The sequence below is a fragment of the Hypomesus nipponensis genome, chromosome 13 (genome assembly GCF_054491055.1).
Source record: "Hypomesus nipponensis isolate SF chromosome 13, ASM5449105v1, whole genome shotgun sequence".
NCBI lineage: Eukaryota > Metazoa > Chordata > Actinopteri > Osmeriformes > Osmeridae > Hypomesus > Hypomesus nipponensis.
In genome coordinates this window covers 8,658,456-8,680,435 of record NC_140373.1, presented here as the reverse complement: position 1 = coordinate 8,680,435, position 21,980 = coordinate 8,658,456, and the positions used below count along the sequence as shown (strand labels likewise).

The following is a 21,980-nucleotide window of genomic DNA, read 5'->3' as shown; positions in this document are numbered from 1 at the left end:
GATTTTCTTAGATGGCAATATATTATAAAACGCTTGGTCAATAACAACACAATGGCTACAAGTACTTATTTATTTACATGTTGTTTTTAAAGTACACAAATACAAATAAGAGAAAGATAAAGTAAGTTAGACAGCTGGTAGCTTAGATAATGACACAGGAATCCATGACTGGCCAAACTGGCCACGGGTCATTAACACAGGGAGAGGACTGGTACTGAGAGCAGGTCTAGAACACTCAACCAGGCTCAGCTGATTGGCTGAAGACTAGAACAAGGGTTTGTTGAATAGTCCTCAACATCTTGTCCTCACTCCAAAATGTGGAGTTAAATATCCAAGACCACAGCTGACCTCAGCGTGTATTCTATAGGGTATAAGTGATAGAGGTTATACCGCTTTATAGAGCCTGTATGCAGCCTTCATAGTTAGTTTGAAGCCACATCCGTACAGGACCCCTCGGGCATCACGAGAGAGCAGTCTGGGGAGATAAGGACATTGTTTCACACAGTTCTTTATGTGTGTCAAAAAAGTATTTCACATTCAATAGGACAGCTTGTAGTGTCAAATGGCAGCTGTGTAAAATCATCTGGTGGAAGTTTGACAGAGTCTGTGTGTTTGCTCCAGGATCTCAGCAGCTCCTGCTGCGGTCCTGCACTTCATCTCAAGGGCTCTGACCAGGCTCAGGCCCTGGACAAGACCAGGCAAGCTAGCCTGACCCTTACCGCTACCTGGATCCCGAACCAGATCAAACCAGTTACCTGGCATTCCTCGGGTTGTGGATGCCAGTCATATATATTTTTGTTAAAACCCGAATACACCCCAAAGTAGAAACCAAGATGAAGGGAGAGTGAAGAGATGTACACGTCTATATTACAGGTTATTTCACAGCTTAGAAATCATATGAAGACCAGGAGGCTGAGGGTCTGTACACCGGAGGGAGGACATCTAATGGAGCCTGTGCCCTCGGAGACACACGAGCTCACTAGTACATCAAGAAGTGCACTAGCTCACTAGTACACCAAGAAGTGCACTAGCTCACTAGTACACCAAGAAGTGCACTAGTTCACTAGTACACCAAGAAGTGCACTAGCTCACTAGTACACCAAGAAGTGCACTAGCTCACTAGTACACCAAGAAGTGCACTAGCTCACTAGTACACCAAGAAGTGCACGAGCTCACTAGTACACTGAATGGGAGAAGGTGACTTCTGGAGTAGTTAGCCAGAAACATGCAGTCTCTGGTACATAGTTAGTTTTACAACGTAAGTGAAAAGGACTGGAGGATGGGGGAACAACAGAACGGAACTTGCGGTCTGAGAAACATGATCTGGAAATACAACTGAAAAACTACCTTAAAACTACCCCAGCTTACCCCTAAATCACACCTACCCAAAGAGTAGCACAGCCTGTCTGTTCCCATTAGACTGGCCAGACTGCACAACAACAACATAACGTAAATGTTTAGATCAGGGCGAAGCAGCAGTGCTCTTGGGGAGTAAAAAAAGTTTGCTTTCATCATACAGGTATAGGAGGACCAATAACCAAATGTATTTTATTTTCTTCTTTTTTTGTTAAGTCTGTGGGGTTGCCATGGCAGAAGACAAACCCTCTGACAGTCCCATCAGAAGACCAGAGGCATTTGCACACAGTCCTGCAAATGTCTCCCAGCCGAGGGACAAGCTGGCAAGGTTGGGAGTCAGAGAGAGGGAGACAGGCAAGGGAGATCTGCTTGGAGAGGTTGTTTGTGGTAGCTGTAGCAGTAGTGATGGGGGATGGCATTGAGGGCTGCTGATGGTTCTGGGTTAGTTGGTGGTGAGCCAGGATTGGTCCGTCCCTCTGGTAAGGAGGTGCTGGAGAGAGGGTCTCATCGAGGAGCAGCAGAGTGCAGACCGGCGCCAGCCACCATCTAGAGCAGAGGAACAACCCACATGAGCTTCTCCACCACATGGTCACCTGATAACTGGCAGCCTGCACACGCTTGCACCGGGTGGGGAGACAAAAGGAGTGGGGGTAACAGCCAGGAGTCAGTCACCATATGACTGTAGGAGGGCAGAGAGGCAGGACAGCATAGTCACAGGGCTGGGGGTGGGGTGGGTGAGTTGCCATACCGCTCTCCTCAGCCAGTAGAGAGGAGGGATCCGAGTCATGCGTTTTTTTGCTGCAGCCATTCAAGCTAAACAAGTGAACGTCCATTGGAACACCATGCAATGCTGAGTGTGCAGGGGGGGGGGGGAGAGAGAAGCCATGAGGGATCAATTCTGGAAGGAACAGCAGATGCAATGCCGGGTGTTGAACCTGCAACTGTCAAGCAGCGAGGGCCAGGCGTGTGAAGGGGGTTGGGGCGTGATCTCCTCTGGAGCTGGGGGACTTGGATACACTCCTCCAGGTGACTGTGGGAGCTGACTGGAAACCCTGCTAACCCGACCTGCTGACTCACCGTGACAATGATGTCATACAGGACCAGGAAGTAGGGTGTCTGACCGCAATAACGGGTTTTTCATAAGACTTCCAAGTGAGTCATCCTGTATGACATCCATGTCGGCTCTTATCTCCTTTAGGCAAATTAAGAAAAACAGGCTGGCCAGCTAACAGCCCAGCCAGTCAGCCATCTACCAGCAGACCTGGAGCAGTGTATCCCTGGGACTCTAGGACCCAGCGGAGCTAGCTGGGGTGGGACTCACCGGCGTGGCGGTCAGACCAACACGTGGCGTTCGTCTACTTGGCATGATGATCGAAGGGAATGCTATTCTGAGGTCGGGGGGAGGGAGAGAGAGGGCCCGTCGTCAGGTCAGGGGGACAATCAGACAGGCACACCTACACGCTGTGTCTGTACTACTGTGTTTCTGTGTCTGTGTGCAGTGCCTGTGGTTATACCCGTGTGCCTGTGCCAAATATCTGCGTCTGTACGTGCCTAGACCTGACCCTATACCAAAATGGTGTGTGCGTTGTTGTCTTCTACCAAACTGCAGTCGAGTGAGTAGACATGGGGGCCTACATGAGGTTTGCGCTACAGAGATGGACACAGGCGCTGGGTTGGGCTAAAACTGTTTATTGGTGGAGGGCTGTGTCCCTGTGGGCGGAGGCGGGGTCAGGAGCTGTCGGGGGCGTGTACCTGGGAGGTGGACATGCGGGAGGTGTCCTGGCGGCCGGTCAGGTCGGAGGATGACACGTTGACGGGGGCGCCCCGGTGAAGGCGCATGCTGACCTTCCTCTCCCGCTCCATCCCAGACACGGGCCGGGGGGACGTGTTGGCTGGAGGGGGGTGGGGATGGGACACGTGAACATCCAGACACCAGAACTGCCGACTTATTTTCCTGGCAGATCAAATAGAAACTTGTGACGCACGGAGAGATGTCTGGAGCCGTACGTTAGTCCATGTGTGTAGGGAAGTAGCTATGGCTTACTCGTGTAGCTGTGTCATGTTGTGTGTGTGTGCGCGCCAGGACGCGTGAGGGCGTACCTGTGTGTGAGGTGGGTGTGAGGGGGGTGGGCGGGGCTCCGTCCTGGGTTCCTCTGGGTCGCCCCGAGGAGGCGGGGATTCCCCGGGCTACAGGGTTCCTGCCGTGCCTCAGCCTGTCCTCTCTGTCCCTGCGCTCACGCTCCGCCTCCTCTGCCGCACGATTGGCTCCCTGGGAACATGACGGGGTGTCGTCAGTGATGTCAAAACAAGCCACTGTAACCATGGTGAACATCGTGTATCCTGACTAGCCTCATCCTAGTCTGGGAGACAAACAGCGTTTACAATCAAACTGAATCCACGTACAAACTTGAGCATGTTCCAGTCGAAGACGTAGTCGTAGGAGAAGCCCTGCCTGTGGAACAGGTTCCTGAAGAGCTGCCGCAGGTACGAGTAGTCGGGCTTGTCGTCGAACCGTAGAGAGCGACAGAAGTTCAGGTAGGTGGAGAACTCAGCTAAGAGAGAGAGGGACAGAGAGGGAATAGCACGAGAGACCAGAAGCGTCAAAATGACAAGCTTTGGGAAAAGGATCATTTAAATGTGAGGTGACACACACAAACCCTCACACACACACAAACACACAATACTCACAGGGGTAGCCCTTGCAGAGCACCTCGATGGGCGTGGACATCTTCTTCTCACTGATGCGTTCGTACTTCTGCCTCTTGGTGGCGGCCTTGAGGCCCTGCCAGGGCAGAGAGCCCAGGTTGAAGTACATGAGGACGTAGCCCAGAGACTCCAAGTCGTCACGCCGTGACTGCTCTGGAGGGCGGAGGGGAGGGGGAAGAAAACAGGGAAACTGTCAAATGAAACCCACCGTTCTGATAGTAGAGTGAACCACTTTGTGACTTGTTTTAAGTCGACATTATTGGCTTCCATGTTTGGGTGTGTTCCGGTCTTTACCGATGCCCAGGTGTGTGTTGATGGAGGCGTAGCGGGCGGTGCCAGTCAGGTTCTTGTTCTCCCGGTAGGGGATGTGCTGGTGTGTGCGGGCATCGCGGTACTTCTTGGCCAGGCCAAAGTCGATGATGTAGACCAGGTTGCCCTTCTTGCCCAGCCCCATCAGGAAGTTGTCCGGCTTCACGTCACGGTGGATGAAGTTCTTGGAGTGAATGTACTCAATCCTGCTGATCTGGTGGGGTGGAGGAAGAGGAAGAGAGCTTCTGATGTCACAGTTATCAACAGTGATGTCAAAGCTCAACAGAAGCGTGCGCACACACACACACAGGTGAGTCTGCGTACCATCTGGTCAGCCAGCAGCAGCACGGTCTTGAGGCTGAACTTGCGGGAGCAGAAGTTGAAGAGGTCCTCCAGACTGGGCCCCAGCAGCTCCATCACCATCACGTTGTAGTCCCCCTCTGCTCCACACCACTTGATGGTAGGGATGCCCACTGCTCACACACACACACACACGGAGAGGGAGACGTGTTATAGTCTCTGCAGTCCCCACTCCTGTGCTCAGACCTGGCTCAGAGCTGGAGCAGTGCCTCCCAGGCTGGGTGACTCATGTGACGCTGCTGGCTGCCCAGTCATGTGTACAAGCACACCCAAGCATGGAGCTACGCAGAGAAGAAGAGAAGGGGGGGGGACTGGAGGGTGGTGAAGGGAGGACTAGAGATAAGGGAGGGCGAGAGCGAGAGAAAGAACAGACAGAGGAGAATTCTGTACAGAAAGAACTAGGCCAGAAGCAGCAGAATGGGTCAGATAAGACGGACAAACTGAAAGGAGAGGAAAGCAGACAGACAAACGAGGCCTGTGGGCAGACAGAAGACAAGATGGCGGAGCGACAGATAGACAGAGAGGCCAGCTGGCCCGTGGGCAGGCAGGCTGAAAAAAGAAGAGAGACAGACAGAGAGAGAGAGATAATGGACAGACTGACAAGAGACAGAAGAGATGAATAGACAGGGGCCGCTGACATGCACAGGGAGAATGACATGCTGGAGAACCCCCCACTCCAGAAGCTGTTACCCAGGTGGTTTGTCACCTCCATCCTCCCCTCCCCTCCCCTCATCCCCTTCTCTCCTCACCTCCTCCCTGCATCATCTTGTAAATCTTGCTCTCGATGTGCAGCTGCGGATGCTTGGTCTTCACACACTCCAGCTTGATGGCCACTTCCTCCCCCACAGAGATATCCGTACCTGTAGGGGGAAAGAGGAAAGGAGAGGAGGGGAGAGAGGGGTGGAGGGAGGGACGGAGACAAGGAAAACAAGGAGGATCAGTCTGACTGACGATGTGCGGACGTAGTTTTTTTCTCTTCCAATGAGAGCGTGGTCAACATTAGGGACATGATTCAGAACTTTGAAGGTGCATGTTAGTAGTATCACATTGAACCATCACCTATGTCATGTGGGCTTAGCGTGCTGTTGCAGAGTGGAGCCATTATCAGAGAGGGGAGGGGGAGAGAGATGAGGGGAACGAACAGTACACAGCTCGAGCCCAGACCTGTCCCAGCTACTGAAGTGAACACACAATGTCTCCTTCTCACACACACACACACACACGCACACACTCTATGTGGCCAAACTTGCAGCACAATGCTGTGATTTAACAGGAACACTAAATCTACATCCTGTATCAACAGGACCTGGTATTCCTTTCTGGTCTATTCCAGCACAACTCAAAGAGACAGACAGAGAACAACTAGAGACTCGTTCAGTGTCCTGGAAAGCCACTTAACACCTCCCAGTACGAAATCACACACCCGATTATGAATCAGACGTGTTCCATAAAGAGGAACTCGAGGTACTAGTGCAGTAGTGCAGCGCACAGGGAATAACAGCTAAGTGGAGCCTGCCTTCCATGTTGTGGAAAGGTGTGTGTGTGGGTTTAGTATGAGTCAACACACCTGCGGGCCCTCCCCCCAGGAACAATGCAAAGCTGACCTAGCAAACGAGAGTGTACGTCACACAAAGACATTTGGGACTGGCAGGGGGCATTTCTTGGTGCAATTTCTGGTTGTTTGGACATGCTTGACATGTTAGGCGTCATCTTCAGTATAATTGGCGATTTAGGCACAGTCCAACGCCTACTTTGAGCGGCATTTTCACCCTGTAAATGTTATAGTATGATGTAACTTTAGTTATGAATACAAGCTCTGAACCATGAATAATACGTTACAGCATGTTTCAGGAATCCTTACGCAACACATTAATTCAAAGAGTTTAAAAAGAAAAACAACCATGCTATGTTTGTGCGTGAACTCCTAAGTGGCCTTATCAAAAGCAGATGTCTGTTATAGGAAGCAGGGCTAGTGTTGAGGTGGGTCAATGCCAGTCCAATTCATCACATTGATAACGACATCACCTTAAGTATGTCTGAGTTGTCACATTCACTCCACTACAGGCCCATAGACATACAGTCTCTGGACCAACAGTTATGTTCTATGCTCCATGACTATCAACTCTCCATGTGTCAGTGCCTGCAGCTGATCTGAATTGGGGAACTGTGTCAATTCAGTAGTCAGCGGTATGATCTGTAAGAGGTTCCTGAGATACATATCTGAGTTTCAGCATACAGTATCAGGTTACACAGAGCGTGTATAGCAACAATGTGACAGTTGGTAGGGAGGATGAGGTCATCCTGCCAGACAATCAACTCTTTCTGTTTTCATAGACTAGTAACTGACACAGGACCAGCAGCAGGGCCAAGCCAGAATAAGAGATTTCTGTCGGTGCTGGAGCCAGACCATGTTCTAGCATTCACAGCACAACCACCTCCATTCCACAACAATTACCTAGGTCCCAAACAGGTGAAAAGTGATGACAAAATAGAACAACATTTGAGGTTTCACGCTGCAGGTGAAAACTATTACCGATAACAAAAAAGCTATTTTGTTTGGCAACTGACTGATGGCAAGTTATGAGACTGGCAAAACCAGTAAAGCCAGTCTTGGAACATACTCAACGTCACACACGGCACTTGTGCCTAAACAACCGTTGAGTAACCGCCAGGCCAACATTCAAATGCAGTAAGGCCCAAAGCCAGTTACAAGTGTCTGATACTAAGACAGTAGCTTGTTATGGACAGCAGGCAGAGGCCAGGCTAGAAGACTATGCCTATAAATGGGAAACTGGTTAACAGCCCCTCATCCCTAAACATGGGCGAGTGCCACTGCGTAGAGGACAGAACAAAGTAGCTTGACTAGCGTCTGCTGGCTATGTAGCTAGACTACTTTGCTTTAGCCCTAGATTAGTAGACAGATGGTAGCTAGCTATTGGCAAACAACACATTTGGGGTGACCTGGTCTGGTGGAACTCCGCTTAGTTTTATAAGCTGCCATCCAGACTGTGCTGCCAAGCTAGCTAGCAATAACAATGATGATGGGGTAACTTGAAGTTACGCTGAAAAATAACGGCTAAAACCAATGGCTGATTATTGTAACTTAAGTATTCTCTCCCAGTATGAATTTAAAAATAAGACCGATTCTATCAACTAGCTAGCTTTCAGTAAGCCAGTTATGACATGTTACAGTTGGTAGACATTCAAAGTCAAGTGACACCACCAGATAGGTTGACTAGCTAGCAACTGAATAGTGGTTTAGATTAAAATGGTTTTCTAACAACATTACTAGTGCCACTGTAGCTGTTGGAGAATGGTTTTAGGAAGTACTACTAGTAGCTTGCAAGCCATAAAGATGTTTTTGGCCACAGTACTAGGACAGGCTAGTATGTCACTGTAACCAGGAGGTTTGACATTAACGTCGTCATTGATAATAGCTATGTAACAAGCTGTACAGCCTTATAACTCCGAATGTGTTATTATCAGTACTGTACAATAAGTGTCAAATTTTACTCACCCAAATAGATGTCTCCAAAAGAACCACTTCCAATCTTCCTCCCCAGTCTGTATCGGTTTCCCACTCTCAACTCCATTTTGCAGTGTTATTTTTCTACCTGTAACTCCTATGCAGCAACCTTCAGATTTACTGTAAAATAAGCCTTGACTTTTCTTTATTTTTTTTGTCTACTGATCACCTGATATCTGATCTTACTTACTAGTTTACAACCCCTTTAATCACAGTCCCCCTCCCCCCGAATCCCGACAGAAGATTCAGTTCCTTCTTTACAAATCCGACTTTCACCATCCCTTTTTAATATTTCGAATCGCCGGAATATCACAATACCGATATATTCAGATAGCTAGCAGCGTGTAGATTATGATCTTGCCGTTGTTGAAATCATCTTTACTTAAATTAAGGAGGATGGAGATGGATTTATAAGAGTGATCTCCTCTAAAATATATTGCCTGCTACTCCACTGAAGGACTTTCTTTCACTGTACAAAACTGTCAGACGCCTGTGACATCACTTCCCCTAGCAACCGTGAGCAGAGTCTCATTAAAGGGGAGGGGTTGGTTTATCCATGCATTGCTGAGTAAATTGATAGATTTTGGCTGTGTAGTAGGCGATTTAATACATGTTATTTTGTAATTTTAGTTTAAATTCATATTTTTTTATATCTGTTTCGAAATGTTTTAGAAGCAATTTTCTGTAGTTTTAACAATATCTCACAATTGTATCTGAGATGATGCTAAATGAATGATAGATCGTTTGAAAGTCCCAAAAAACTACAAAAAGCCTAAGTCAAATATAGTCTTGGTATGGTGAGTTTTACATCATGGTTTGTGTCACCCTAAAAAAGAAAACAAAACTGAATTTGGAATGGTGGACATATTTTCTGTGTGACAAGCAGTATCATAAAACATGTTGGTGAGCTGTAATTTTATGACTCCACCTAAGTATGAGGTTGTTGTTAAGTGTTCCAGTGTGTTGTAATCTTTCAATTTGTGACCCTGCCAGTTAAAGTGACTGGGTTTAATATAAGCCAGGAGGTACAGTGGAGGTAAATCATGAGTATCTATCGCTCTCTGTCACACACACACACACACACACACACACACACACACACACACACACACACACACACACAAAAACACACACACACACACACACACACACACACACATAGGAATCGGGGCATAGTGCGACATAGTGTCATTCTCCCTCTCTCTCTCCCAGCCCAACTATCTGCTGCAGTCCTTGCTAAGTAGGGAACTGGGTCACCATCCTCAAACTTTTCCTTGTATCTGAAGGGACACAAGGAAACAAATATGAAAACTTCAAGAAATGTAACCTGCTGGAATCAAAATGTTAACATGCTCTCAAGCTCCTCATCCTTAGTAAGCTACGGTAGGCCTATGCCCTACTATTTGACATAACTTTTTTACTTGCTGCAATGGCGAGTTTCTTTTTCATTCAGTAAAACAAACTAGTAGAGACACGATATAAAAAGATATATCTATTTATGCATCAGTCGAGAAGGCTGCGAGCCTTCTGCTGACAACTTAGCAACCACGCCTATTTAGCTCAAAAGCACCTGCGATTTTTCTCATTGGTCGCATATTGGCCAATCGCTGCATCTGTTCCGAGCTCACATGGCAGCGCTGTTGTTGTTTAGGTTGCGTAATACGCGAAACACGTGTTTCACAATGCGCCGCCCTGAAGTGTTGTAGAAAAGGAACATGGCACGGAAACGGTTACTTCATGATGTTTTCGCCTTAGAATTGGCCAATCACGGGTTTCTATGTCTACCATGTGGCCAGGTGCCTGATATGATCCATTTTCAACCCCTATCACTGTTCTGAACAAATAAATCACATTTGAATGATTCGAATCAACAATTTATACCACTTCAGCAATCCGTGTCTCTGTTCTGCTCAAAACCAGATCGTACATTCAGGATAAAGATGCTGGCAGAGCAAATCCCCAAGGGATTTCGAACTCTTGTTGATGTGGCTACATTCTCGCACATGTCAGGAGGCTACTGGGGACCACAGCTGGCTCAGGGGCTGCCACTGCGAGTATAGCCTAATCCAATCAATAGTGAAGGTTACTAGGATTAGGCCTACAGCGCAGAGCTGGGTTTATTCAAACAGTATTTCACAGAGCTGCCCAGACATACTTGTGAATGCCCCACCACTATTGTACAACTTCAGAATATGCATTACTTATGTATTACTACTGAAGAGCTTTTTTAATGAAGCCTACCGGATATTGCAAGCTAGCTGTGGATCTGATCTGGTTTGTCCAGGTTCTGACAACTATATCTGCTCTGGTTCTATAGGTCCAGGTTTTGTAATGTGATCTGCTTCATCCAGGTTCAAATGTATTTATCTGGTCTGGTTCTATATGTTCATGTATTGGTGTTACAGTGAGCGCTACACCTGGCCTGACTCTAGCTTTAAGTTTCAATGTTATGTAGGTTTTACAGGTTCAGGCTCCAGTGTTGTTTTTGAAGTCCGCGGTTCTTATGTTCACGTTCCAGAGTGGTCGCTACACCTGGTCTGGTTCTAGGTTCGGGCTCCTGCATTGTTATGTTTGTGGTCTGGTTCTATATGTTCATGAGCTATGTGTGGTGGATCCATCAGAGCTCTCATCTGAGGGCTGTAAGCTCTTGTGCCTGACCACCCTGAGTCCAGCTGAGATCAGCTGAGAATAGCCAGAGAATTAGAAACCTTTAGAACTCCTTCTGGTTCCATGACCAGGAGCCAATTCCGATAATCTGATCTGCTTCTCTCAAGCAGTAAGGTCCAGCTGTCTGCCAACACAGATGTATGTTTACAATTCCAGGCGTGTTTTTGGTCATCATATCACATTCACAAGATGGAAAGGGAGAGCCAAGTAGTATTGTGCAGTCTGTCAAACTTCACTATGTCCTGCTTGCTAGTACAAGGGGGACATCTAGTGGACATGTGCTGGTGCTACTGTTAACATAAATAAGTTCACCAATCATTTTACTGTGCTGTCTGCCTGCTTGTTGACGCTGCAAAGCAGCATCAGAACGACAGAGCAGGCTGGGAACGGAAGCTGGGACCCTGCTTGCCCTTTGTCTCAGCTGCATATAGGAATACTTCAACACACACACGCATGCACACACACGCACACACACAGACATACACACATTAAAATAAGCATACATGGCTCTCAGGCTCTAGCTAGCCTCAAGGTGACCACAGAAATAGGATCAAAAATGAAATGCTCTTGAGAGAGAGAGACAGACAGAAAAAGAGAGAGAGAGAGAGAGTAGGAGGAGGGTGAGAATGATATTACAGCTAAACATACAAACTGGCCTGAGTCCCACCAGCCGACCTCCCTGCGGCTCGGCTCAGTGTTGTGATTCTGAAGCACATGCTGCTCATTAATAACAGTAAGCACACTGATCCTGGGTGACTGGGTGTTGCCATGGGATGAAGCTCTTAGCATGAGAACAGCCTCGCTGGGGGTCTGATAACTTAATACAAGCCACAAAAAGCTACATAAGTTAAGAAAAGGCTACTCACCAGCTCAGCTCCATCATACAAAATTCCTCTTCTAAATTAATCTAACGGGTTCTGTGAATGCCAGATGTTTTGGTGTTTTCATTTTCTTTATGAGCCTGATTGTGAACAGGAAACCTATCCTCTCCTCTCAAACTGTGAGAGGCACATTATAATTGATTGACGTGTAGCTGCAGGAAAGGTTGTTTCGTGACAGCCTGACAGGATCATAATCATAGCATCCCGCCTTTTTGAAACGTCACTCCCGTGGAAAAGTAGCAACCATCATCGTGCTGGTCTCAATCACACACTCAGAGCCCTCTGGGCACACATTCTGATGACCTCAACTTGAAATAAATATTTATGTTACATATGGGCAGATGAGTTTCAACACATGGGAGTGAACACTTTGTTCTGATGAACTGTTGAATCCTTCTTGAACTACTACATGAGGTCCCTCCCTCCCTCCCTCCCTCCCTCCCTCCCTCCCTCCCTCCCTCCCTCCCTCCCTCCCTCCCTCCCTCCCTCCCTCCCTCCCTCCCTCCCTCCCTCCCTCCCTCCCTCCCTCCCTCCCTCCCTCCCTCCCTCCCTCCCTCCCTCCCTCCCTCCCTCCCTCCCTCCCTCCCTCCCTCCCTCCCTCCCTCCCTCCCTCCGCCTCCCCCACCCTTTGTTTCTTTTCTCCATTCCGTGCTTTAGTAGCTCCTTCTCTCTTTTTGTTATTTTGTCTTTCATCCCTCTAGGTTGCTCCCTGCCCTTCTCCTTCTTCTCCCTCCAAAACTCTCTCTTCCCCCCACCCTTTCCTGCCATCCTCCTCCCTCTCTCAACTCCTTGGGTTGTTTGAAGGACTGGGTATCTCTGCAGGCAGTACTCAGTGTGTCTGGTGTGTTCCGTGTGTGGAGAGCCGAAGGAGCAGGATGGCACACAGGGGCTGACAGCAGGGGAAAACAACCGAGGTTAAATCAGGTCTGAACAGGGATCAATCTGGACTCTGACTACCCAAATTAAGTTATATTTGATACCGTAGGAAAGCCTGTAATACTGTAGGCAAGCCTGAAGACAGATTGGAAACCTTGAAGTGCAGAGGTAAGTGTCTTCCTATGTTGAGCTCCAGGTGTTTTGATTCTGCTACAGTAGTGTTTGTGTGGATTTGTTTATTTCAGCTCCTGTTCATTTCATACCCTGTTGAATCAGTTGGGGTTGTCGTCTTCCATAACTGTTCAGTTGTTAGTTAGCACAACTTCTCCATTAAATATATACACACAAACACACACACACACACACACACACACACATACACACACATAGCTTCCGCAGCACCACTATAAACCATTCCCAGATGTTACAAGCTGAATGCCCTGTGTTTGGCTCTGTGTCCGCAGACATACACTCAGCACAGGGGCTGTGATCAGGACAGTGTACAGAGACAGGGGCTGTGATCAGGACAGTGTACAGAGACAGGGGCTGTGATCAGGACAGTGTACAGAGACAGGGTCTGTGATCAGGACAGTGTACAGAGACAGGGGCTGTGATCAGGACAGTGTACAGAGACAGGGGCTGTGATCAGAACAGTGTACAGAGGCAGGGGCTGTGATCAGGACAGTGTACAGAGACAGGGGCTGTGATCAGGACAGTGTACAGAGACAGGGGCTGTGATCAGAACAGTGTACAGAGACAGGGGCTGTGATCAGGACAGTGTACAGAGACAGGGGCTGTGATCAGGACAGTGTACAGAGACAGGGGCTGTGATCAGGACAGTGTACAGAGACAGGGGCTGTGATCAGGACAGTGTACAGAGACAGGGGCTGTGATCAGAACAGTGTACAGAGACAGGGAATTGTAAAACTGTGGAGGGAAGGATATTATCATGGACTAATTGTTTACTTCAGTAAACAGTTTCTCCAGTGACCTTGAGCATGTGACACATCATCAACTCCTATTGTCTGTTGTCTTTCTATGAGCTGCAGATCAACACTGTTTTTAGAGATGACGGATATACCTAACCCAGGTCCTGAAGGACTCAATTGGATGTGTGGGTGTTTGTGTGTGTGTGTGTGTGTGTGTGTATGAAAAAGCGAGAAACAGAAAAAGATGGGACATTTTGATAGCGAGAAGCTTTGTGAAAACAGTACTTGTGAATGATTTGTAATGTTCTGAGGAGTACTCGAGGGTTCTGGGAGGAGAATTCTTTAAGCATGCCATCACAAAGCCCAGCTGAAACTGAACAGGCTCATATCCTGAAGAGAGAAAGAGAAACTGAGACAGAGAGAAAGAGAGCAACCTTACATAACACACTGCTGTGTTCCTATTTCTTTCTCTGTTAGTGTGAACAAACACTATCTCGCTATCGTGCTGTATTCTGTTGTGTGAGTCTGTCATGTATAAGTAGGTATCACTCTAATTGTTCTGCCTCACACCAGTGATGGAGTGTGTGTGTGTGTTTGTCTACACCCCAAAGTCATCACATTTTGTACTCTCACAGACAGATTGATTGACTTGTTATTGGACCAATGTAATTAAAGCATGTCTGCTCAAGTCAGACAGCCGTGGCAGCCTATAGGCCCTGAAGGGGGCAGGGGAGGGGCTATTGTTCTGTCACCTTACAGCTCCGCACACACCAACCAAGGCCTGCAAACACTGCTGACATATTTGTAAAAAAACTTTTTTTACAGGCATTGACCCGACCCGTCTTATTGGCTTTGACCAAGCTGTGGAGGTTCGTGTCCTGGTCATTATCAGTTGGTTTCGCATAAACAAACTTGTTGCTACTGGTGCATGTTGTAGAGCACACACACACACACCTGCAGGATTGTTGTTCTCCTAACCTCTATACCTTAAGGCTGCCTTTTGTATCACTGGTCTATATTTGCGTTAGAGGAGGGGCAGTTTTGTGTGAGTGTGTGCATGTGTGTTTTTGCTTTTCTTGCATTGATGTAACAAAGCATCAGCAAAGTCCATCCAGACTTCTTGACAGCAACCATGACAGATGACTGGTCCAGAGCACAGACCCACAGACCCAGTAACCACACACACACACACACACACACACACACACACATCCGAGTAAGGGGACTGTGGGGCATGAACTGGGCCATCTGAATGGGGGCAGGGCACCGAGATGTGCAGGGAGTTGGACATTGCTGCACCTGGCACTGTTTTACTGAAGGGCTTAGTGCAGTTTAGGAGCCACAATGGTCACGCACACACAGGCAGACACACACGCACATACACACACAGATGCACACACGTTTGCACTTATACATATACTGTATACATGTACATACACACATCTGTGTACATTCAGTACACACAAGTCGGCATTCTCACTACAGCTAGATGGGCAAGATCTGACATGCTGGCTGAATGACGTCAGATTTAACAGTCCTGTGATTCTGTGACTAGGATACAGGCAGACAAGCAGACAGACAGACAGGCAGGCAGGTGCAGGCAGACAAACAGACTGGCAGGCAGACAGACAGACAGACAGACAGGCAGCCAGCCAGGCAGACAGACAGACAGACAGACAGACAGACAGACAGACAGGCAGGCAGGCAGGCAGGCAGGCAGGCAGGCAGGCAGGCTAAAGCTCTCTGTGTGGACCGTGATCCCTGTAAGTCTGACCAGGCATCTGATACCCCTACTCAGGAGCCTGACCGGACGTGAAGAACCCATGGATAAGGGGCTCTTTGCACACACACACACACACACACATACTCACATGAACGAACACAGCTTGTTCTCTAGAGAACAGGAAGCAATACCACAATATCAGAGTTGCGCAACAAGTTTACTGTAAGGTCAGCTGCACAAGCGGACGGTAGTCTCCTCTCCTAAACGTAATGTTTCAAGGAATGACATGCTTCTGTGCTGTAAACCAACTTATCTGTATGTTGTTTTTGTGTGTGTGCGCGTTTCCATCAGCTTGCGTGTGTGAAAGACAAAACGAGATGGATGAAGCCAGAGTTCATGAGTATGAATGTGTGCATGTGTGTTCTACTGTAGCGTAAACAAACCTTTGGTCCCAGGCTCGGCAGGAAGAAGAGAGGGTCGTTAGGCAGATATCAGATGTGGGATTGTAAACATGAGGAAGACTGGGGAAGAGGAGATTGACTTCAGTGTGTCTGTATGTGTGTGTGTGCAATGCTGTTTTCACTGTAAGCGATGTGCTATGTTGTCAAGTGAGGCAGGGCAAATATATAAATACACATACAGAAGACACAACACACCCTGTATAAACATCCTGCAGTATCCGCAATGTCAGAAGCACACACACACCTTGCACAACTATTGAGCCTTTGCATAATCACCAACAAACGGATGGGGTAATGGATGGGGTAAGCCGATCACTGGCTGCGATCAAACAAATCTTTGATCATTCTAGAGATGAGGCTAGATAGTTCCTAGTATGGAGAACGGTCTAGGTCTTTGTTGTTTTAACAGGGGGTATTTCCGAAGTCATGCATTCACCGACCTCCCCTCTTTCTGCTTCCATATCTGGATTAGAGAGTGAGAGAGCAATATATAAAGATGGAGAGTGAGAGAGTGAGAGATAGAGAAAGGTCAGAAGGGGACCATAGCAAACACACCAGATTAGCCACATCAGAGATCACAGTGCAGGGCAACAAGCCTTTGAACTTAACCAGATACTACATGGTCTGAAGGAGAATAGTTTCACACACACACACACACATATACACACGTACAAATACCCCTTTCGCCTGGTTTCACCGGTTTGTTCCATTGCTTGCTTGGCCTAACTCGACTCTTCTCTTCTTCTTCTCTGTATCAATAATATTTCAGCCTGGTTAACCTGAAACGCCCTTGATTCATAAATCCTCTTTCTCTGCTTCAGCTCTGCTGTTCCACAAACCCCCCTCCTCTATGCTGTCCCCCCCCCCCACACACCCCCTCCTCTCTTCGGTCTGTTCTGTGAGGTCCTCTGGTCATAACAGTTCATCACAACACAGTCCCTCTGCTGTACGCTACATTAGGCTCTTCTTTAGCCAGCCAGCTGTTGTTGAACTTCAAAAGCATGTAATCTGCTGACAATGGTCTGTGTCTCCCCCTTAAGTGGGAGCCTAAAAGGAGCGGAAAGCAGCCAGCTTTGTTTTGGAAAATGGTTTTTTGGAGCAGATCATCACTGAGAAGAAAAAGTGAAACAATCAAAGGACCCCAGGTTAATGACCAGTAAGATGCTAGCTATTACTCCGATACAAGGAGGGAGGGAGGGAGGGGGAGTGGGGTAAAGGGCAGCGAGAGAGAGAGAGAGAGAGAGGGGGAGAGAGACATAAAGACCACAGCACAAGCAAAGTCGCTTAAGTACAGAGGAATGTTATTGTTTCATTAGAGCTGAAAAGGCAATTAGGTCAATACTTTATATGTGGGTTAATAATGATATACTGGTCTTTGATTGGACAGATCAGGATATTATCTGACTCTGATTAGACAGGTCAGGATATAAATTAGCTTTAATTGGATTTGTTAAACAGACAGACCTATAGGGCAGCTCTTTGATAAACGCAAAATACTTCCTGTATGGCTGACTTGAAAGGAAGTTTTTAAGCTAATTGGAGGGCTGCAGTGACTGAAGCAATCATGGTTGAGTTTATCTGGAACCAGGGATCTATTGCTGGCATTTGGGCGTTGGAAAACATTTTGAGACAGGTTCACACGCACACACACACGCACACACACACACACACACACACACACACACACACACACACACACACACACACGCACACACAATACCATTCCTCTGGTGCCTGACAAGGCAGGTGATGACCCTAAGCTAAGCCCTCCACCTCAGGTCATCTTGAGACATGTGACCAAGTTCACAAGGACTAGAACGGGGGGAGTGGGGTTGAGTTTAGTAGAACAGAGTAGAAAAGAGGAGAGAAGTGCTTTACAGTTGAATATAATTGCTGATGTTGTAGTCCAGCTCTGAATGAAAAATTCAGATCCTCACCTAGCCAAAAAACTAAAATGTTTCACTCGCAGACATCGTTCAACAAACACACTAATTTGGGGTGCCTACATTTTAGACTTCAACATTGTAATCATTGTAGGGAAAGAGGTAATTTCATGCAAGTCAGAGGACCCAAAGGGTCTACACTGATCTGATTATGGTCATTTGATGTGTTAACAGAGGGCCTAATCTCATTTGATGTATTGTTCCCATTGACTGGCTTGAATGTTGGTTGGTCTTTCTGTCTCTGTGGCTGTGTCTTGATCAAGTCAGGATGGGTTCCTCGCTTAGGGTGCATCTCAAAACTCAATACTTTGTCTACTCAGTTACTAGTTTAGAGGGAATTTTTTTGTTGCACAGATTCCACTCAGAATCCACTTCCTTAAGAGCTAACTGGAAGAAGAGAGGAAGTGGAGTTGGTTTCTGTCTTGAGAGTGCTATCATGTCTTGCAGATGCGCGGATTGTGCCGTCAGTCTTGCCCAGCTATATGTCTGTGGGCTCTACTGCTCCTGGAGGTGGTTCCAATCCAATCTTACCGGACCCCCCACGACAAGGACCAAGACCAGGACCGGCAACGGGACAGGGAACGAGATCTTGGGGACCAGTATCATGCAAGGACAGACCCCAGGGAGCACCACCGGGATGCTGGGTATCATATATCCTACATGCCTAAACCTAAACACATGGAAGCTCCACATGAAGTCAATCCATTTAAACAGTCACTAGACTGGCTTGAGTTTTAATCAAATGAAACACGTGTGTGTGTTCCCTCCACAGGGAGGTGAGGAGGGGGGAGTGTCGTCGGTGTTGTGACCCGGGAGAGGAGCCCCCACCTCAGTATGCCAACACTCATGTCCCGCAACACTACCCTCAGTACCAGGTGGTGCCTCAGATCAATATCACCATCCTCAAAGGTAGGCACACTCACACACACACACACACATGTATGCATGCAGGCACACACACACACTTGCAAGCACACACACATTTAGTCATTTTTAGCCACCAATTTCAGCCACCACACACACGCACACTCACACACACACACACACACACACACACGCCCACGCACACACACACTCGCACAAGGCTAAACCTCAGGCAGGGATTGTGGTAAGGGTTGGGGACTCTCCCAGCCTATCAGTGCTCCTCGGGGAGAGAGGAGGGGAAAGAGTTCTGGCTCTGGGGCACCGGAGACAACCACAGAGGAAGAACAGCTGCTGCAGCAGGACAGGGACTGGGTCAGTGACGAGGAGGGAACATCTGTATTGGATTGTGGGTTTAACAAGAGTTGGGGAGAGGACTGCTCTTAGTGTAGAGTTGTAACACCTCCAGGACACACATACATAGCTGAGTGAGAGAGTCCAAACCACTCTATCTATCTATCTTTCTCTCTCTTTTCTCTGTCTCTGTCTCTCTCTCTCTATTTCTCACTTTCTGTCTCTCTCCCTGTCCCTTCCCCTTTTAGGGACATGAGACATCCACTGGTGACTGCAGTCAGATCAGAAACACGTCAACTGTCTAGTCATTGTCTAGCTATTCATCCAAAACGTTTTTCCTAAACATTATGAAGCTCACCCAAAAGTTTACTCAAAGAGTCAGAACCCATTTGAATAATCTGATAAAGTTTTTCTGTGCCTTTTTTCTGTTCCAGGTGAGAAGGGGGAGTCAGGGGAACGTGGCCCCTACGGTAAATCAGGGAAGATCGGCCAGATGGGAATGCGGGGCCCCAGTGGCCTCAAGGGGGCCAAGGGGTCCATGGGAGCCTCTGGGGAGTCCTGCAAGGTCTACTACGCTGCCTTCTCTGTGGGCCGCAAGAAGGCCGTCCACTCCAACGACTACTACCAGACTCTGGTGTTCGACACAGAGCTGGTCAACCTGTACGGACACTTCAACATGTTCTCAGGTCAGCTGGCCGGGGGGGCTGGGGACCGCTGGTACTTCCTTGTGTGATTGTATCAGGGAATTGAAGGGAATCATTTTTAATTCTAAATATTGAATTGGATCGATGGGAATTCATTGTTGATTTGAATGTTTTTGAAACATTCCAATCAGATCCAAAACCATCCTCTATAAGACGATGGCATTGTCAAACTTGCATTAGATGACCCATCACTCCTAGAGTCAGCTCACGCCTCCTCCACCAAGACCTGCGACAGAGGACTTCACCCCAGACCTTCTCCCCTGCTTTGCTCCCTTCCAGGCAAGTTCTACTGCTACATCCCCGGCATCTACTACTTCAGCCTGAACGTGCACACCTGGAACCAGAAGGAGACCTACCTGCACGTGATGCACAACGAGCGGGAGGTGGTGATCCTGTACGCCCAGCCCAGCGACAGGTCCATCATGCAGAGCCAGAGCCTCATGCTGGAGCTGGAGGCTCAGGACCAGGTGTGGATCCGACTCTACAAAGGAGAGAGGGAGAACGCTATCTTCAGCGATGATTTTGATACCTACATCACCTTCAACGGACACCTAATTAAGCCCAAGAACGAGGTGTAACGGGGTTGTGTGTGCGTGACGTGTGGAGAATGCACAGTGTTTATATTAGATCAAGCTCACATGTCTTGGTTTCCAGGTCATGCAGGCCAGATTATCCATTTCAGGCCAAGCAACATACATGTTTCCTTTGTAACACACGTGCTAGAGGAGAGATCTTGTGAGTTTGGGTAATGACAGTTTTTTTCTTGTGCTGTGTAAAGCAAACCAAGCTAAATCCTATTCTGGGATTGCAATCTATTGCTCGTCCCAGATTATTTATTTTTTGGTTTGTCTGCTGTCCTCCTGGTGTCACTGTGTTCAGACAGGGAGGTAAGCATGTCACAACCTCCGTCTAAAATCCTGTAGTCTTGACATTCCTTTAGGGCTAAGGTCAATATTTGGCCTGTAACTCCTGAGAACCTCAGGACAAGGTTTTTGGAAACAGCAAGAATTTAAATTAATCTAATTTCAGGAGATGATATAGATTACTGTATATATGTTATTGAGTTTGTTTGTCTCTAAGACAAACGAGGTACCTTAATGTGTATTGTAATATTACCACCTATACTTTTGCTGTACAGTCTTTGTAAAATGGCAATATTAAGCTGCATTACATCACAACATAGGTGCTACTAAAATGACTAACTGACTTATAATAAACTGGACAACCAAAGTCAAGGCCACAAAAAAAGTGTTAGGTATTTCTTCACATTAAGGTACCTTGTCATGTTTTGTTGGTGAATATACCGAACAATACATCTTTTTGTCATATATCTTTCTTTTAAACATGTAGTCTTATACGGAGTGTAAACTCCGAGAAATACAAAGTATGAGGATGTCAAGGATATTTGAATAGCATTTGTAAAACATGGTGCTTTAATTAACATCTTGAACTTTTCATGGTGCTCTACAAACACAAGGGGAAGAAAAAAAAATTGTGCAAAGTTTAAGAAGTACAGTATGTACAGGTATATTATGCCTTTGTCAGTTTTGTTGAAAAAAAATTGTTAGGTTTGGTGCAATTACCATACCACAGTGCACTTCATTCTGTCACAGTAAGAAACATTCCGAAGGTCAAATATAACATATAAAAGACTTGTAAAGAATGAGTAACAAGCTATTTTATTGAGTAAACAGATAGTCGATTACGATGCAGCTCTAATGGAAAATCCATTTTAGCTTCCTGTGGCTGTGTGAGTTGATGACAGACAATCAAACCAGTTGTTTCCTAGAATCTTTTGACAACATCCAATCAGATTAGCCAGTTCCAGAACGCTAGTAGGTCTCCAAGGCCAAGGATCGGTCTGGGCCCGGGCCGTTTTCCAAACCAAATATTTAACCCCGGACTAAGTTCCAATCAAAATATCTCTGCCTATCCCCAGACTACTGGCTGGATCCTGCCTTGCAAGGTGTGACAGAGAAGGGCCAAACACTCAACCTTGCCTCTAAGCCTCACCTCCAAACTCCTTCTATCCTGCCCTCTAAGTCTCACCTCCAAACTCCTTCTATCCTGCCCTCTAAGTCTCACCTCCAAACTCCTTCTATCCTGCCCTCTAAGTCTCACCTCCAAACTCCTTCTGTCCTGCCCTCTCAGGCTGAGCCAGGGGGGACAGCAGAAGACTGGAGAGGGTGGAGGAGCTGGGTTGGGATCGGGCTCCAACAGGAAACACTTTCTCAAGTCCAGAAACAGTCTGACCAGATGACAGGACATGCCTTCTCCAGCCCCCAGTCGGACACATTCTGCCAACAACCCTGTCTGAGAGAGCT

At 47.4% G+C, this 21,980-nt stretch overlaps 2 protein-coding genes across 5 annotated transcripts; one reads left to right on the top strand and one right to left on the bottom strand.

Moving 5' to 3' along the window:
- Positions 1-56: 56 nt before the first annotated feature.
- On the bottom strand, positions 57-8,740 carry csnk1db (casein kinase 1, delta b). Of its 4 annotated transcripts, none has more exons than XM_084669689.1 (10): positions 8,249-8,740; positions 5,481-5,591; positions 4,696-4,844; positions 4,357-4,585; positions 4,045-4,215; positions 3,760-3,908; positions 3,457-3,625; positions 3,109-3,248; positions 2,678-2,744; positions 57-1,902 (listed from the first exon to the last, which is right to left on the bottom strand). In XM_084669689.1, exons 1-9 carry the CDS (start codon positions 8,322-8,324, stop codon positions 2,712-2,714), a joined length of 1,227 nt encoding a protein of 408 aa, XP_084525815.1. In that variant the 5' UTR covers positions 8,325-8,740; the 3' UTR covers positions 57-1,902; positions 2,678-2,711. The 4 variants fall into 4 exon arrangements, with proteins under 4 accessions (XP_084525815.1, XP_084525812.1, XP_084525814.1 ...); XM_084669686.1 differs by having other exon boundaries at positions 2,678-2,739; XM_084669688.1 differs by lacking the exon at positions 2,678-2,744.
- A 3,743-nt stretch (positions 8,741-12,483) lies between these two features.
- Positions 12,484-21,319, top strand: c1qtnf1 (C1q and TNF related 1). The gene is made up of 5 exons (XM_084670176.1): positions 12,484-12,849; positions 18,185-18,381; positions 18,510-18,646; positions 19,387-19,638; positions 19,936-21,319. Exons 2-5 carry the CDS (start codon positions 18,185-18,187, stop codon positions 20,232-20,234), a joined length of 885 nt encoding a protein of 294 aa, XP_084526302.1. The 5' UTR covers positions 12,484-12,849; the 3' UTR covers positions 20,235-21,319.
- The last annotated feature ends 661 nt before the right edge of the window (positions 21,320-21,980 follow it).

Excerpts from the sequence above, each read along its gene's own strand:
- csnk1db (XM_084669686.1), bottom strand. The coding sequence starts at position 8,324 with ATGGAGTTGAGAGTGGGAAACCGATACAGACTGGGGAGGAAGATTGGA. Across the intron at positions 4,845-5,480 it reads CAAGATGATGCAGGGAGGAG|TGGGCATCCCTACCATCAAG; the intron begins GTGAGGAGAGAA and ends GTGTGTGAGCAG. Across the intron at positions 3,626-3,759 it reads ACTGGAACATGCTCAAGTTT|GGAGCCAATCGTGCGGCAGA; the intron begins GTACGTGGATTC and ends TCATGTTCCCAG.
- c1qtnf1 (XM_084670176.1), top strand. The coding sequence starts at position 18,185 with ATGCGCGGATTGTGCCGTCAGTCTTGCCCAGCTATATGTCTGTGGGCT. Across the intron at positions 18,382-18,509 it reads GAGCACCACCGGGATGCTGG|GGAGGTGAGGAGGGGGGAGT; the intron begins GTATCATATATC and ends TTCCCTCCACAG. Across the intron at positions 18,647-19,386 it reads CAATATCACCATCCTCAAAG|GTGAGAAGGGGGAGTCAGGG; the intron begins GTAGGCACACTC and ends TTTCTGTTCCAG.